Consider the following 17,554-nt stretch of genomic DNA (forward strand, 5'->3'; position numbering starts at 1 on the left):
CTAAAACAAAATTTAAACCCTCGTTTTTAACCACCATCTCTCCTCTCTCTCTCTCTGTACTCTCTCTCTCTCTCTCTCTCTCTCTAAAGTAGTACATTTTCCCGGAGTCGAAACACCCCCATTGCGCGAAATCAGCTCGCCCCCTTCTTGATCCCCCCACAAATGGACTCGCGGGAAGTTCCACAGCAACAGCCGCCACAGCCGCCTCAGCATCCGAACATGATGGTCGGCTTGCCTTCCTATCCCACATCCATGCCCACCGCCGGCATAAACCCTAATTCGGGCTCCATGATGGGCGGCCCTAACCCGGGACGGTTCCCTTTCAACGCAGTGGCCCAGCAGCAGCAGCCCACGTCGAAACCGCAGATGGATTCTTTGAGCCCCAGTCCCTACGATGGAACGTTGAGGCCCTGCGGCAGCGGCGGAGGGTTCAACATCGACTCTTCTTCGGCTTCAGCTGCCAAGAAGAAGAGAGGGCGGCCCAGGAAGTACTCGCCTGACGGCAACATTGCCTTGGGATTGACGCCCACGCAGATTCCTTCTTCGGCTTCGGCCGCGGCTGGGACCCATGGAGAGTCTAGTGGCACGATGTCTTCAGATCCTCCGGCCAAGAAGAACCGGGGGAGGCCCCCTGGTTCGGGCAAGAAGCAGTTGGACGCATTGGGTAATTGAGATTTTGAGTTTGAATTTTTGTAAAGAGCGAAAATTGGCTGTGGATTTATAGTTTACTGATGTACATTGTAGTTATTGTTGTTTGGTTTTGTTGTGTGCAGGAGCTGGCGGAGTTGGATTCACGCCTCATGTTATTATGGTGCAAGCCGGCGAGGTATGTGACTTTGTTGATGTGGAGCAAATTGTAGTTAGTGAAGAGTGAGTTATAGTAGTTCTATGAAGAAAGTTGTTATTTTTGGGTTGTTTATATCTCTATATATGGTATCAGGGGATGCATTATTCAAATATATATCCACACACATATCTAATGTTAGTTTAGTGCAATATAGGATGGCCTTCAATCTCATTTATAGTTGCGCCTCATCGACAAAAAACATTTATAGGTGTGCGAAAGGGAAGTAAAGTTCTCGTTTGTATGAATTGGGAAAATATTAGCTTTCAGTGGTATAACAAAATAGTAGCGTATTTCATGGATGTTGTTGTTTGTTGCTGAAGCAAAAGATAATATGTGGTTTAGTTTATCAATTGTGTAAGTAGTTGTATTATTTGGTATTATGGCTCCTTTAATAAATTTGGTGAGTGTGTGTGTGTCTGCATTTATTTTATTTTTGCCATCTGGAAAATCGTATCATTTCTTCGGTTTATGTGGTCATGATCATGAAATAAAAATTGCATTCATAAAAGAAAATAGAAGACAGGAATCTGTATATAGCATCAAATGTCAATGTGCTTACATGGAAGTATTAGGAAATCAGGCTTTAAAGTGAGAAAATCTTTCAACTTTTCTTAGTAAGGAATGAAAAATATTTAAGTAGTTTGTAGTAAATGGCTGCACCACTTATATCCTGCTTGTTTTAACAAATGAAGATACCACTTAATAGGTTTTTCGTTATGATTGTTTATGGTATGGATTACTTTTATCTCTCGTGAAAGTTTCCTTTGGATGTTGTCATTGTAAATGTCTTAAATATTGACAATTTTGGTACAGTGCTGAAAATACATTTTGTATCAATATCATTGGAAAAACAATTAAGAAACAGAATTCAAATGTTAGAAAGACAAATTATAAAAAATAAAAAAAAATAAGTGTTCCAAACTTCTGTATAAAAATCCTCAATCAACATAAAAAATAATCCACTTTAGGAAGAAGAAAAGAGCAAGGGAAGCAGTGCGACAGTATGGTGCAGACAAAGGAAGTAATGAGAGGGTGGGTTGGTGAGAGAGAGGAAGGAGAGAAATTGAGATAAGTAGGTTGAGAGGAGACTGATACAGGCAGGGCTGTGGCGGAACAAGTGGCTTTGTGGCGCTGTAATGCTGGCAGGAAGTAAAGCTAGAGAGTTGGTAAAGGCTGGAGAATTAGGAAGAATTATAATTTTTTTGATGAAAATCTAAGAGGGATTAAGGCTAAGTGGGTGTTGGTGTGGGAGTAGTCACATCAGTATTTAGACATTAGTATGTGACACCTGGTTTTGTAATGCTGGCAGGAAGTAAAGCTAGAGAGTTGGTAAAGGCTGGAGAATTAGGAAGAATTATAATTTTTTTGATGAAAATCTAAGAGGGATTAAGGCTAAGTGGGTGTTGGTATGGGAGTAGTCACATCAGTATTTAGACATTAGTATGTGACACCTGGTTTTATTGGTTTACAGATAGTTACTTTAATTTTCTTAAACTTGGTTCAGTTTGCCTCGACTGGGCTGGGTTGATTGATTGTGACCATGACACATCCCTATAAGTGATGGCTTGTCAGATCTCTCTAAACCTGCATTTCAATGTATGAATACGTTTTCCTTTTGTTTCCATTGTGCCCCAATGATGTATATCAAACATAATTGTAGCACAGTTTAATGATGGGTTTCTGCATGCATTATATTTAAAATTCAATTTGTAAACTTTAGTTCCCTAGTACATATGACTGTTTCTGCATAGAAACAGAACCATTATTCTCCACCCAATGATCATGGTTTTTATGTAAATTTTTAAATTTGTTGCTGTTGGATGAATTGATCATTTATAATTACTTGATTCCCTGGCTGTGGAGTTGGAGTAGAAACATTTGAGATAACCTGGAATGTTTGGGTTGTTTTTGCATTGATCTGCATCATTGGACCATATACAGGATTATTCTTTTATATTTATAAATTATTTTTGCACCCTTTTGATGCCGATATTTTTTTGTCTGAGTCTACTTTATTAACCAGAATGGTCACACACTTGAATTGGGTAAAATAGACAATGTATATAGCATTTCTTTGTATGCACTGATTTATGGTATTTTAGCCTTCAGGACTATGTTCTCATTTTCCATTTTTGAATCCCAATTTGAGTTTTCTGCATGGTTAAATTAAGATAATAAATTTGTCCAGTTATGGTAGGGGTTCTCATTTGTTTGGCCTAATGGTTTGCAGGATATAGCAGCAAAGGTTATGGCCTTTTCACAGCAGGGACCACGCACAGTTTGTATTCTCTCTGCAAATGGTGCCATCTGCAATGTTACCCTTCGCCAGCCAGCAATGTCTGGTGGTACTGTCACATATGAGGTACCTTTGATGTTTTTATAGCAGTTATATTTGAATGGAGATTGGAACATATATTTGGTTTATTATGTGCATACTGTGATACTGCAGTACCTGTAGCACAAGAATTTAGTTTGAGTGGACTTGAGATAACAGATGCAAAGATTTACAAACTTGTGTGGAGCTATGTCCTCCTCTTCTTGATTTTGCTGATATTTACTTTTCTTGTATCTTTTAGAAAAACATTATCTGTCTCAATGTGTCATGATCTAGGGAAAAAAAGAAGTCATTTTGAAGTTATTAGTGTGGAGTGGTGGCATCTCAAGTTGATCATCTTCCTTTGCAACAGTTCATTTTCTGCTATTTCTAGACGCAATGCTGTTGTTGCTGTGAAAATGAACCGTATTTTTCCCTTGTTTCCTCCAATAATGATATGCTTTTATTGTTTGGAGGCTATAGGTTGTATCCTCCATAAGCTTGCACCGTATATTCTCATTGTATGATAATTGAGGCTAACAGATATCATGGTGCAGAATAATTGGATGTACATTTGAAGTTTTAATTTCAACCCTTGATATAAAATCCAAGCGTGAATCACCATGCATTGTGACCAATAGAAGTTTTCCGTTTAACATAAACTCCATTGAGTTAGGAAACTTGTGCTCCGAGACATTTGAGCTCATAAGAGTTATTTATCTGATTTTGGGCGAGCTAAGGAAACATAGTAGAGTTACCTCTTTGATCTGTAACAAGGCAGATAATGAAATGCAGTGCTAACCATTGAACATAAAGTAGTCTCACGATTTGAAGATTTAGCGTATGCAGCTGAAGCTCATCACTTCAAACCTTCTACTATACTTCCAAAATATGTTGTTTATATAGAATGAGTTTTTTTTAATTTTATTTTTTTATTTTTGTATAATGGATAGCAATTTCTTCCGTATATGATTTAAATACTTGCTACTGTAAATTAAAATAGTCTTTATTATCAATTGGAGTAGTTCTGATGAATTACTCCTCCTTTCCCACAAGCATGACTCACTTTCATGTCCACTGCACTTACACAGACCAATACATTGGTAATGTAATACCCTTTCAAGTGGGTTGGCCCTTGTCCAATGAAATTACAAATTTGTTTGAGCACTCGATGTTATGTAGTCACGCGATCCATTTCTGGTGTTTTCTGTTCAACAGTCTTATATACCTGGCTGCTTCTTTTTTTATATTTAGCTTTTTAATTAATTATTTATTCTTTGTGCTAATTTTTATTATCTCTGTGTTTTTCTTTGCAGGGTCGGTACGAGATTATTTCTCTGTCAGGTTCCTACTTGTTTTCTGAAAATAATGGGAATCGCAGCAGAAGTGGTGGTTTGAGTGTATCCTTGGCAGGGTCTGATGGTCAAGTTTTGGGAGGTGGAGTTGCTGGCATGCTTATGGCAGCGTCACCAGTACAGGTACCACTCTGCTACTATTTTCTAAGCGTATCAGTTATATAAAATTATGACTATCTTCACCTTCTGCAGTTGTAAAGGATATTCAGGGCAAGAAACTTTTCGAGTTAACTGTATTGAGAATTTTTTTACAGGAAAATATAATCCTGTTATTCTCATAACTCAATTTGAATTTTAACTCCAGGTGATTGTGGGTAGTTTCATTGCTGACGGGAAAAAATCCAACTCCAACTTGGTAAAATCGGGAACTTCCTCTCCCCTAGCATCACAAATGCTGAACTTTGGTGCGCCAATGACAGCAGCGAGCCCATCCTCACAAGGAGGAGGGTCAAGCGAGTCATCTGACGAGAATGGAAGCAGTCCTCTCAACAACAGCAACAGGGGACCTGTGCTCTACAGTAATGCTAATCAACCCCATAATATGCAGATGTATCAGTTATGGGGTCAAGCTCAACAGTGAGGAAATTTGAGAAGATGATGATGCTTCCCAGCCGGTTTACCAGTACAGCGACCACATTTGACTCACTGCGTTGTAATTTCAAATGCCGATTGACATCCTTCACTGTCCAAAACAACTCCGAGTCCGAGGGGGTTATCTTAGTTCTAGATTATTGAGCTTTTTTTATTTTTATTCTTCATCGTCTTCACTCTACATATGATTGAACCATGGCTATTGTTGATAGCTGAGAATACGCCGCCTGTTCTTTAGGTTCTCATGAGTTGCAAATTGCATTTTAATTATGACCACTTCTCAATCTGTTTCAGTTGGCTTACTGTATTTTCATTCATCTCGTGTCGTGGAATCTGCTCCGGCCCCTCTTTTCTTCTACTTGCCGGAAGTCTGGCTGGTTTTGGATTGTCAAAATCCGCTCAGCTACCTTTGGGGTTGAGGAATTGATTATAAAGTGTTGATCGGAGCGATCTTAAATAGTGATGTGTTCGTGCTGATGATCCAAGCATAGTGCTAACTAATGATTGTGACTCATTTATTTTTCAAATGGTACTTGTATACGTATACTCTTTGCATTTGATCTAATTGTTAAAATACGATTTTAGGACTTAGTCATTCACCGTTTTAGTTGACATGTCGTTTTGAATTAGACTAGTCGAGATATTATTATGGAGTGTAATACTATATATACAACATCATACTACGAACTTAATCACTGATAAAATGGAGACCCTACTAGAACTATCGATATTTTGTTTTCATATTGAATGCATCAAACAAATCATTTGTTTGTAAGTATCTTTCTTCTCGTAATTTTGATAACTTATTTTTGTATATGTAGTAAAAAAAATTTATAAAAAGGAGAATCTCAAAATGAAACCCGTTACTGTAAATGAAAGATAAGAACGTAAATCTTTACCCAATATTAATCATAATATTTTAAAAATATAACTCAAGTTACTTAAACACGAAGATGAAGAGTTAAAGTTTGAAGCAACCAATTCAGTCATGCATTTTGGCAATAGACCACCGACCCGATCACACTCTCTGTAAGTTTCTGTTGATAACAATGTCAATGAGGAACGCGCCAACAGCCAGCAGGCGCGGGTAGGCCCGCAGTCCACAGCTGCCTCCTATTCGGCAAGTCTCAGTCGAACTCCTAATCTCCTACCACCAAAGCGATTTTTTCAATGGCTCTTTTGCCGGCAAAGCGACACATCAAACCACATAAAGCACATATAAGTACAAAACCACTATTTCTTAATCCAAATTAAAAATTAAACCTCTCTCTGTCTGTAGCCGTTGCCTGGCCAATTCAATCACCCTCTTTACCCATAAATGCCTTTGCTTTCACTTCCAAATGTAACAAGCATATCCTAGAACCCCATTTAGCCACAAAACAACCAAACAAACATCCCCAATACACAACCCAATTGCTTATATATATACACACACAAACACATATATATACACTCTCATATCATACCCTATGTTGTATATATTTTAGAAAACTCATTTGTTCAGTTTCAATGGCTTGCTTGGTCTTGCCAATCTCAATGCTGAAAAAGAGGTGCATGGGGTCACGGCTACACGGCTACCGGCCCTTAACCAAAGATGGGTTCGGCAACTCAGAGAATCCAGTGATCGTGGTCGTGGGGAAGGAGAAGAAGGAGTTCTTGGTAGACCCATTAGTACTAGAAGAGAACCCTTTTCGGGTTTTGATGGAGACGATGAACAAGGACAAGAAGGTGGAGAATTTTGATGATCGGACTGGTAAGGGAAGTAGGATGGTTTTTGTGGATGTTGATTCTATTCTGTTCGAGCACATGTTGTGGTTGATGTATAATGATTGGTCTTCTTTGTTTGAGCTCAATCTTAAGGAAATTATTGATTTCTATGCTCAAGATTATTAGTAGAGGAAAACTTAAGAGAGGTAATATGCTGACAGATCTGAGTCTTGGGTGTAAAGAAACATTTATAATCTTAATAATAACTCATACATGAATATATATTCCAATAGGATACTTTGTCCCTTCTCTCCTTTTCTTTTTAGAACTTCATTTTTTTATTATCTAAATTAATTATGTTAAACAACGAGACTTTCCGCAGACAGTTAATCATTCGTCAGATTGAAAGAACCAAGGCTTCAAATACCTTGTACATCACTTTGTTGCTTAAAAATGTCTTTTGCAAGACAGAATTCTGGATCTGCCGCCGGAGTAGCAAAACATGAAATAGATGAAGATATAAGAAATTAAAAAATAACGCAATAAAGAAATATATCAGAAGAAGAATTTCGAGATTCAGCAATTGACCTATGTCATCGGAGGTTCTGGAAGAACAATATCGAGACGCTTGAAGATATGGCGATGAAAACGTGCTGGAAATAAATTGCTACATCTGGTGCTTTTGGCAACTCTGTCCTTACGGCATCAGCAACTGCTCATTACTGTAGATGCAAGTTGTTTGAATGTTTGACTCAATCTTTTCTCAAACAAAATGCCGGCCAACTTCGATATGCTTATCACAAAAGAAAGTCATGGCCTATGGATTGAGGATCTTCGAAGTTCAAGTCATTTAAAAGTCTTCGGAACCACATTAATCCGCTAGAAACGGAAGCCATAACTCTATATTAAGCTTCAATGCTTGAACGAGCTATAATAAGAATTACATAAGAATTAAGCTAACAATATTACCAACGCAGTGTTAGGATTACCAACATGAACAAATAGATCAGTAACAACCAAATCATAACATCACATTACCTGATGGAGTCGCCATTGAATGAATAACAGAAGTAGTCTTCTATTTCCAACACACAGCAACGATCTCTACTGACCAATAGGATTTAGTTTTGAGAATCTAATTGTGTGGAAGCAGGGACTTCTTCAGCCTATTTTATATATATATCTTCACATTATCATATTAGAGTTTCACTCGAATCAGCCTATTATCAGTAAGAGTGATAATCTCTATCTCTTCAACAAGATTAAGTCTCATCGTGACTCTATATATCCGTAATTACTTAATAAGAGTTTCAATTAGTTAGTTGCACAATTATTAAACTCCACGATTCTTATCATGTAAAGGATCTCAGACTCCTTAAGTCCCGCACGACTCATACAACAAATTACGTGTAACTCAAGCAGTCCAGTTGTTATCTCATTGTCATTCATATAAAGTTTTACATTCCCCCACTTGAATGTCAATGATATACCTTAACATAATAAGACTCATGATGATCATTGAGTCTACAGAAGCTTGCAACTACTCTGCTTAGTAACTTGTCATTCCAAGAAAAATGCAGAACCATGGAAAACAAAGCACGTCTAAATTGCACTTTGCACTCTATGATCACATGCACACTTGACTTGAAACACTATGTTACTACTAGAGCCATGACATTGAGAACTAACAAAACAAAACGATAGTTCCTCAAAACAAAAGTAGTTCACAAAAGAACTCAATAACGTTGGTACCAAAATCCAACTTTTCTATCAATTTAGAATATGATAAGAGAACAAGTAAAATATGACATACTATTTACAAATCAAGACCTCTTATTAAAACTTATGAACAAAATTTACTCTTAAAGTATTAGCCACTAACACTTCAAATTTTCAATACAAAAGGTAATTTTTACTTTATAAATGCCTAAAATGAAACAGATACCTTGCAAATACTTCCACTAGTAAAGTGTTAGTCATGGGATCTACAATCATAAGCTTTGTGAGCTCAACATTTTTATTCCAGATATCTATAGCGAAGTGATTCTTGTGATTGAAAAACTATAAAAAATCATTTGGTTAGTTTTGTTCCTTTAACATTTGACAGAAATCGAAAACTTTAACTGAATGTTTTATGACTACTTCTCACTAGTACAAAAAACACTTTGAGCGATGCAAGTCCTTCGTCGAGCAAAGTCAAAAAACGTGGCCTGAAAATTAGAGCGACGAAGCCTTCATCGCGCACTAACCACCGCGCCAAGGTATTGAAAGCAGGGTTTAAGCGACGCAAGTCCCTATGTCGCACAAAACTACATTGCGCGACGTAGGTTATCCGTCACGCAAAACTACTTTAAGCGACGCATGTTACTTCTTCGTCGCCCAAACACTTGTTTTTTTTTTTTTTGGAAAAAATATTTTTTATTTAATTTTTAATAAATATTGTAATTAAATTCTAAAAAATAATTAATAAACCAAGAAAAAGTATTTAATTATAAAATATATGAAAATGTACATACAAGATGTCCGAACAAAAAGGAAAAAACTACAACAAGTAGTCTTCTAACTTTGATACATCTGGCTACTGGGTATCAATTGGGCGAAGTGGCTGGGAGGTCGAAGGTGGAGTAAGATCAGGTGCTGGCATTGGGATTTGGAGGCCGGACATCTGTAAGGCTTGTACAGTCATAGTCATTTTCTCGCCCTAGACCACAAGCTGACCTTTTAGGGTTGTCACCTCCTTCAGGGCATTGACTTCTTCTGTGGTCGATTTGGAACATGAGGCACCCGTTTCATGAATTTGTGTCTTCCCCATACACCAATCAACCTTGCCATGACGACAGCCGAACTTCTGATCCAGAACCTTAGTCAGGATCTGAAAACCTGCATCCTCGGGTATAGTGACATCCTAGATCGAGGTCTCCGGGGGAAGCTGCGATGTTGCTTCTTGGAGAACAGCAGTGCGCTTTTCCACCATAGCATCCTGTAATAATAAAGAAAAAACATATAATGTTTAATAACAAAATATAAATAATTGAATGATTCATAAATATAAGAATAATAACAATTACATATACTTACATGAAGTGCTCAGTGGTCTCATCGCCGGGTCGAACATAAATTGAACAGGCCGATCTCTGGGAACTTAGAACCCTCCTGGAAAAAAAAAATTGAAAAATTTTTATTAATCAATAATAAAAAATAAATTGTATAAAATTTCAAAATTAATATACTTTTACCTGACATTGTGCCTCAAGCCTATATGAAAAGGCCTTCGAATCGGAATGGTGGAGAGGTGTCTGTGACTCCCAAGCTATCTTGCCAGCAACAAATTTCTTTTGTTAAATGCACAATATAAATGTTAGTGCGACTATTTGAAAGAAATTATTAAAAAAAGCTTAAAAAAATAACTAAAACAGTAATAAATTATTATTAAAATATTATGTACATACCACAAATTTTGGGTTCATAAAATGTTTGCAGAGCCACTCACAATCCTCCGCCCGATCCTCCAACTCGGTTGGGTGACCCTCTAGGTGAGCAATCTCCGGATCATCCCATAGCTTAAAATGCGCGTGAAGATCCCATAGCTTAAAATGTGTGTGAAGATCGCTCTTCCAATTTTTGTACCGGGTCGCTAGGGTCACCTCTAAGTAGGCCATGACCTCGGGGGATATGTCCTAAAGATCATAAATGACCTACAAATATGAAAAACAATAAAATAATAGTAAGAAATTTAATAATATTGAGATAATATATTTTGGTTTATAATATTTGTAAACAAAATTAAAAAAATGATAAAGGCTAAAAATTAATATACTAACCGACAACTTGTCTTACACCAGTTTCTTCGTCTCCTCAAGAATTTGTGCACAAGACTCCCACTGCACAGGACAACAATGTCGAATACCATCACCCCAACTAGTAGCGACGCTGCTATGTTGCTGTGAGTTAGTCGCTCCACGATGTCGCGAGTCATACGCAATCTTGATCACGGAGGTGGACAAACGTACACTCTAAGCTTAAATTTCTACATAAAATTTGGCAAAACCTCCCCTAATAGTATATCATTTCCCAAAACCTTAAAACAGTAAAATAAGAGTAATTCACAACCCGCAATACATTTTTACAATCCAGCAAATTTTCACAATCATAAAAATAATAGTTTTAAAATGAAAAAAAATACAACGTAGTGAGAATTAGAAAAAACTACCTGGCTGGGAGGCCCTACCCTCGATTCTGGATGTCAAGGAAGTGTGATCAAAAGGCTCCAGCTCACAGCGGCGCCGGTGAGGCCGTCGTGCACAGAGCGGCTGAACCGATACTGATGATGTCGATGATACGGGCACCTAGGATGCCGTAGGAGTAGCCTCAGTAAGACGTGTAGGCTCCCCAATCAATGGAGTACTCGCCTGGAGCAGTAGATGCTGACAATGCGGGAAGCACATTGGTCACACTCCGACGACGAGTGATCAACTGCGATATCTATACACTTTTTGAACCATAAAAATATAACATTAGAAACTAATCCTTTTTTACATTTGAAACTAATCAATTTTCATAACCAACAAAAAAAAGTGCATCAAGTGAAACAAAAAAGAATGGGTAATTGGGAATCTGTGATAAATTTTAAAGATTATCTTAATCACTATTTCTAACAACTAAAACATGTTTCGGGATGCCCAGTAAACACTCTAGTAAGCAGACATTGTAATCAATCAATGGTACCAAAACTTCATTTGACCAATAGATATGATCAAAGTACCGTACAAAAACAGTTTACTTCATACAAGCCATTCAACCAAACTCATGATCATAAAGACTAACTCGTAAACAGGGTACAGACTATTGATTTTGGCAAAGTTACAGTACTACATTTCATCAAGATTTTGATCCAGGTGAAATAGCCTCTTGTTGGTTTCAAGTAGAGATTAGTTGTGGCTATTCAGATTAGTCTGACTATATTTGATCAAAATGTTGGATTTTAGCATTCAAAAATATATATGTCTTACAAGCATCGTCTCTCAACTCACAACTTTTATATTTTTGCTAGTCACTTGAAACAAATTGCAATGGCGAGTATATCAATGTGGATCCATACAACGCATTATGTGTGGATGATCATGAAATTTACAACGAGGTGAGTGGAAACACCATAAGGTCCTTGGTTTCTGCAAGTACTTGTCACTTTTAAGTAATCTGGGATCATTATACTGACTTTACATTTGAAATCGCAGTGCACGGAAGACATAAGCCTTGGACAGATTGGAACCTTCATGTAGTACTGTAACTTTGCCAAAACAAAGGGTACAGATGCAAAATTTTGTGGAGAATTCATAGGTTTTGATACGCAGCTCAGGTTTCTACAAAGGATCGATCAATTCCCACAAAAACACAATTTTATTTTAAATTTTTTATAAAAGGAAAAATCCATTTCAGATGCCACAGACATGGTTATATTCAGAAGAAGATCCAGTTGGTATCCAGTGTAAAGCAGAAAATAAGGTTGAAAAGGAAGGAAAAATTAGAACAAATTAACATTAGCATTAGTTAGAACAAATTAACAAATTAACATAAAGAATTAAGAAAAGATTGGTCAATACTTGCTGGTTGGTTGGGAATTGAAAATCTATACCGAAATTGCTTCAAACTACAAACAAGAAACAACAACAACGAAATTCTTAAACCCTGAAATCCAGCCCATTTCCTAATAATTTATCCCAAATAAAAACCCTGATTCAATCCCCATTTCAAAATTAAAACCCTAATTCCCATTCACAAATTTTTAAATCCTGAAATCCATCTCAAGCCCTAGTAATTTATCCCAAATTAAAACTTTAAATTCTAAAATTTCATAATCAAAATCTAATTTCACAATTCCGTAATTTGTAATTTAGACTTACTTTCAAGGAGAGAGACAAGCATGACGAAGAGGTGGTGGATGCCCGTCATTTAGAATGAGAGGGAGAGAGATAACCGACAGAGTAGTGGTGGTGGTCGGATTTGAGATTGTGAAGAGGGAAGAGAGGTCTTGGTTCAAGATTTGGGGTTCGGGCTTGAGAAGAGGAGAGAGAGGTCTGAGTTCAAAATAAAGAAGATGAGAAGGAAGGCTACGTGAGGGAGGGAGAGAGAGGGAGAGAGAGGGCGAGATGAGCGAGAGGGAAGAGAGAGACCGCGTGAGAGAGAGTTTGGGTCAAGTGTTTTTGTCCAAACTTGAAATTTTTCAAAAAAGCGCCTATTTTTTACAATTGCACCGCCAAAATTATTACAAATGGCACAACGCAGGTATACATTTTGATGTCGCGCAAAGTGTTTTTGCGCAACAACCATATTGTGGTGTCGCGCAAGGTTTTTTATTTTTAAAAAAAATTATTATAAAATTTACTGAAAATATGACTTTACTCACTTCAAATTCAAGTTTTTTTAAATAAAATCCACAATAGTATATTTTCCTAACAAAAACCCAACCCGAACTACAATAATAAATTTAAACCTACTTAATAAATATACGTACCATTCAATTTCTTAAGTGTTATACATACAAAATAAATAAATTTAAATCTAAGTTAAATCTTAGTTTACTACCCTCAAGTTTCGTGGTTTCCAACATTTAGTAAATGAAGTTTTTTCGTCCCAAAATCATACCTAAAGAGTTAATTTTGGGATAGTCTCATACATCCATTAGTCTGGCTGTTAAGTCTCCCGTTAACTGATGACGTGGTGCCCATAATGAATGGGCGCCACGTGTCATTAAAGGGCCCATGTAGAAATTAAAAATTAAAAATTAATAAATTAATTAATAAAATTTAAAAAAAAATTTGCAGAACCCCTTCGTCTTCCCTACCTGACACCTCCTCATCCCCTCCACCCCTTCACGACTCCACCCCTTCATCCCTCACCCACCAACACCCTTCCCCTTCCCTGATACCCACACAGCAGAACCCATTTCATCCCCCAATTTTATCAAGACACCTACCACTCCAGCCACAGCCACCACAGTTTCCAACCCTGTCAGCTCAACTCCCAAGGCCCCACCACACCCATGTCCCCCACCCATTTCCATACCCCCACCGCCACCCTCAATTTCAACCTCAACCACCACGACGTCGTTGACCCCAACGAATCAGACCAACTCCAGTCCCTGCCACTGCATCATCGCGTCAACTCTGACAACGACGAAAAATAGCCCATGTTCGAGAAGCCCTTGACCCCGAGCAACGTCGGCAAGATGAACCGCCTCGTGATTCCTAAGCAGCATGCAGAGAAGTACTTCCCGCTCAGCAACAGCGACTCGGGCCTACTACTAAGTTTTGAGGACAACTCGGGCCTCCTGGAAGAGCTTAACCTGAAAAACGTACATCCAGTGGACCAAGGATAAGGCGATGTCGATCATCACGCACAGTGAAATCAAAATCTCTGCCCCAAGATCTAGGAGTATCGTTGCCCCCATAAATTTGAGATCTTCACCCCAAGATCTGAGAGTATCACCGCGCACAGTCGATCACCACTCCTTCGAGCTCACTGGGCAGTCGAAGAGGATGAGGCTTGAGTAGGTGGAGTTGAAGAAGGAGGGAGAATGATGGATGTGCAGAGGTTGAGTAGGTGCAAAGGAGAGAATGGAGAGAGAACGGAAGGGGGTCGGGGGTTTGAGGAATAAGACCTTTTTTTTTTTTTTTTGTAATTCTTTAATTTTTTTTAATGTTTAATTTTTATTTTTTTTAATATCCACATGGTACCTTTATTGGCACATGGCGCTCAGTCATTGTCCACATTAGCCTCACGTCATTAGTTAACAGGAGACTTAACAGTCAGACTAACAGATGTATAAGATTGTCCCAAAATAAACGCTTTAAGTATGACTCTGGGATGAAAAAAACTTAATGTACTAAATGTTGAAAATCACGAAACTTGAGGGTAGTAAACTGAGATTTACCCTTAAACGTACTTAATAAATATATATATATATAGACACACACCATTGAAATTGATGGGATACGCATTATACAAAACTAGTTTCAACGATCTAACCGTCAAAATTTTTTTGTATATACATCGAGATCGCATACGCCAAAAATTGCAAAAAATAAATATTCAAAGATCAAGTAATGAGACAACTTTTCGACAGTTATAAACGAAAAATCACCATTTAACGGTTATTTTAACTCCGATTTTGATGATTTTTTTATAGCTACACTCCTTGATCCTATATGAATACAATGAATGAATTCGATCTTCAATTTAAAATATTTACACTAGTGGCTACCACAAAATCTTATGTTATACTTAATGAAAGCATAAATAAACTCTTAAAGTGTTAGTGAATCTATTGTTTTGATGGGATACGCATTGTACGAAACTATTTTCAACGATCCAACCGTCAAACTTGTTTGTATATACTTCGAGATTGCATACACCAAATCGCAAAAAATAAACATCCAAAGATCAAGTAACATGACAAAACTTTTCAACGGTTATAAATGAAAAATCATGATTTAACGGTAGTTTTAACTCCGATTTTAATGATTTTTTATAGCTATACTCCTTGATCCTATATGAATACAATGAACTAATTCGATCGTCAATTTAAAATATTTACACAAGTGGATACCCCAAAATCTTATGTTATACTTAATGAAAGTATAACTCCAAGTGTTAGTAAATCTATTGTTTTGATGGGATACGCATTGTACGAAACTAGTTTCAACGTTCCAACTGTCAAACTTGTTTGTATATACTTCGAGATCACATACGCCAAAAATCGCAAAAAACAAACATTCAGAGATTAAGTAACGGGATAAAACTTTTCGACAATTATAAATGAAAAAATCACGATTTAACAGTAGTTTTAACTCCGATTTTGATGATTTTTTATAACTACACTCCTTGATCTTATATGAATACAATGAATAGATTCGATCGTCAATTTAAAATATTTACACAAGTGGATACCACAAAATCTTATGTTATATTTAATGAAAGTATAAGTCCAAGTGCTAGTGAATATATTGTTTTGATGGGATACGCATTGTAAGAAACTAGTTTCAACGATTCAACTGTCAAACTTGTTTGTATATACTTCGAGATCGCATATGCAGCAAAAAAAAAAAAAAAAAAAAAACAAACAAACAAACAAAACAAATTTCAGAGATCAAGTAACGGAACAAAATTTTTCAATGAACGAATTCGATCTTCAATTTAAAATATTTACACTAGTGGATACCACAAAATCAGAAGGAAGAAATAGTTTAGTTTTGGAATTATTTATTAAGGTCTACAACAGGTGATTAAATTTGCCTGGCTGCAAAAATTTTATTCAACTAAACTTTTAAAAGGTCACATTATATTCGCACATCAGTCAACAAGGAAAGATTCATTTTTACAACAGAAAATAAAATCCAAAGCTTTCAATTTCTACACATTCCTCATGAGTCAATTTCTACATGTTCCTCTTGAGTCTTGTCTAAAAAAAACAAACAGATGCACTAAATCAAAAGAAAAAGAAGTCATAAAAAAATAAATGAAAATTGAAAAGTAGCAAAATCGTGGGGGAAAGAAAGCTCTCACCTTTGGTACGTTTAAATGGTTCTTCTGCCAATTGGGTTTTCTCAATTTTGAGTGAAGTGTTGGAATTGGAGTGATGAGTGTGATCAGGGCGGCTATGGAGGTCTGCAATATGTCTCCTTGTTCTGGCTTTTGACTTGTGTTAGAATAAAGGACACAAAGACAAATTTCTATTTTCACTTTGCGCGACGAAGACTAATGTCTTGCAAAACTGTTTTGCATGACAAAGGTCTACATTTGTCGCGCAAAGTTGGGAAAAAGGCGGTTGAAGTCTTGTTTTGGTGCCAAAAACTTATGCGACACATATACTGCATTGAGCAAATATTCTTTGCGCGATGCGGTATATGCGTCGCACAAGTTTTTGGCACCAAAACATGACTTCGACTACTTATTTTCCCTAACTTTGCGCGACGAATGCATACCTTTGTCGCGCGAAACGGTTTTGCACGATGTCAATCTTCGTCGTGCAAAGTTCCATTGCAAAAAATGCCTTTGCATGACATTTTGTTGTTACTGTTGCACAAACATACTTTGCGCAACACAATTTGCTCATTCGCACAAGTTGCCATTGCGTAAGTATGTTTTTGTACTACTGTCTAGAACATATAATTCCATAATCATCTTTGAACAAAAACTGATTATATTAGGTTTGCATAGTTAAAACATAAAACACGAGGGAATTCATATATAGCTTCAACACGTTTGAGCAGATGAAGTATATATAATCTTGTCAATTCCATGTTTCACTATGCATTGATTTATAGTTCGATTAAATAAGAAAACACTTTTGAGCAGATTAATTATCTATCAATAACATATAAATCACAAGTTCAATTTCTTGAACAATAAACAAGAATTAATAAGTAAAGCACTTTTGAGCAGAATGCAATAATGAATGCTTCTTGAATATGAATCTAGTCGTATTGTATTTATCAGTTCAAATTGATTCAAACTAATATTTCTTGTAAGGTTAGTTGCATATGAATATAAACAACTATGATGATTTGTGTTTTATCTACAGATGCAAAATTGATGAGTGTAAAGCCCATAATATATTATTTCTCCCACTTGAGCCAACACTCCTCGAAATTGCAAGGTTCATAAATAAAAACGTAAAGAATGATCACGATTTTTATATGTGAATATTAAAAATTAGGTCACAAATTAAAATGAAACCTATAA

The 17,554-nt window shown here is 36.7% G+C and overlaps 3 protein-coding genes across 3 annotated transcripts; 2 read left to right on the top strand and 1 right to left on the bottom strand.

Moving 5' to 3' along the window:
* LOC137710870 (AT-hook motif nuclear-localized protein 8) lies at window positions 1–5,400 on the top strand. The gene is made up of 5 exons (XM_068450023.2): window positions 1–664; window positions 774–826; window positions 3,078–3,209; window positions 4,478–4,639; window positions 4,821–5,400. The coding sequence occupies exons 1-5, from the start codon at window positions 163–165 to the stop codon at window positions 5,094–5,096; spliced, it is 1,125 nt and encodes a 374-aa protein (XP_068306124.1). The 5' UTR covers window positions 1–162; the 3' UTR covers window positions 5,097–5,400.
* A 1,094-nt stretch (window positions 5,401–6,494) lies between these two features.
* On the top strand, window positions 6,495–7,106 carry LOC137709902 (uncharacterized). Its single transcript, XM_068448884.2, has one exon. It carries the CDS (start codon window positions 6,617–6,619, stop codon window positions 6,998–7,000), a length of 384 nt encoding a protein of 127 aa, XP_068304985.1. The 5' UTR covers window positions 6,495–6,616; the 3' UTR covers window positions 7,001–7,106.
* A 2,175-nt stretch (window positions 7,107–9,281) lies between these two features.
* LOC148696451 (uncharacterized) lies at window positions 9,282–12,982 on the bottom strand. Its single transcript, XM_088696219.1, has 6 exons — window positions 12,715–12,982; window positions 10,636–11,303; window positions 10,264–10,509; window positions 10,051–10,124; window positions 9,893–9,967; window positions 9,282–9,794 (listed from the first exon to the last, which is right to left on the bottom strand). The coding sequence occupies exons 3-6, from the start codon at window positions 10,471–10,473 to the stop codon at window positions 9,680–9,682; spliced, it is 474 nt and encodes a 157-aa protein (XP_088552345.1). The 5' UTR covers window positions 10,474–10,509; window positions 10,636–11,303; window positions 12,715–12,982; the 3' UTR covers window positions 9,282–9,679.
* Between the last annotated feature and the right edge of the window lie 4,572 nt (window positions 12,983–17,554).

Source organism: Pyrus communis, chromosome 6 (assembly GCF_041283825.1).
Source record: "Pyrus communis isolate YQ-2024b chromosome 6, ASM4128382v1, whole genome shotgun sequence".
Lineage (NCBI taxonomy): Eukaryota > Viridiplantae > Streptophyta > Magnoliopsida > Rosales > Rosaceae > Pyrus > Pyrus communis.

Coding starts and splice junctions, on each gene's coding strand:
- LOC137710870 (XM_068450023.2), top strand. CDS start 163: ATGGACTCGCGGGAAGTTCCACAGCAACAGCCGCCACAGCCGCCTCAG. Junction 827..3,077: donor TTATGGTGCAAGCCGGCGAG/GTATGTGACTTT, acceptor AATGGTTTGCAG/GATATAGCAGCAAAGGTTAT. Junction 4,640..4,820: donor TGGCAGCGTCACCAGTACAG/GTACCACTCTGC, acceptor TTTTAACTCCAG/GTGATTGTGGGTAGTTTCAT.
- LOC137709902 (XM_068448884.2), top strand. CDS start 6,617: ATGGCTTGCTTGGTCTTGCCAATCTCAATGCTGAAAAAGAGGTGCATG.
- LOC148696451 (XM_088696219.1), bottom strand. CDS start 10,473: ATGGCCTACTTAGAGGTGACCCTAGCGACCCGGTACAAAAATTGGAAG. Junction 10,125..10,263: donor TTATGAACCCAAAATTTGTG/GTATGTACATAA, acceptor CTGGCAAGATAG/CTTGGGAGTCACAGACACCT. Junction 9,968..10,050: donor GGCTTGAGGCACAATGTCAG/GTAAAAGTATAT, acceptor TTTTTTTTCCAG/GAGGGTTCTAAGTTCCCAGA.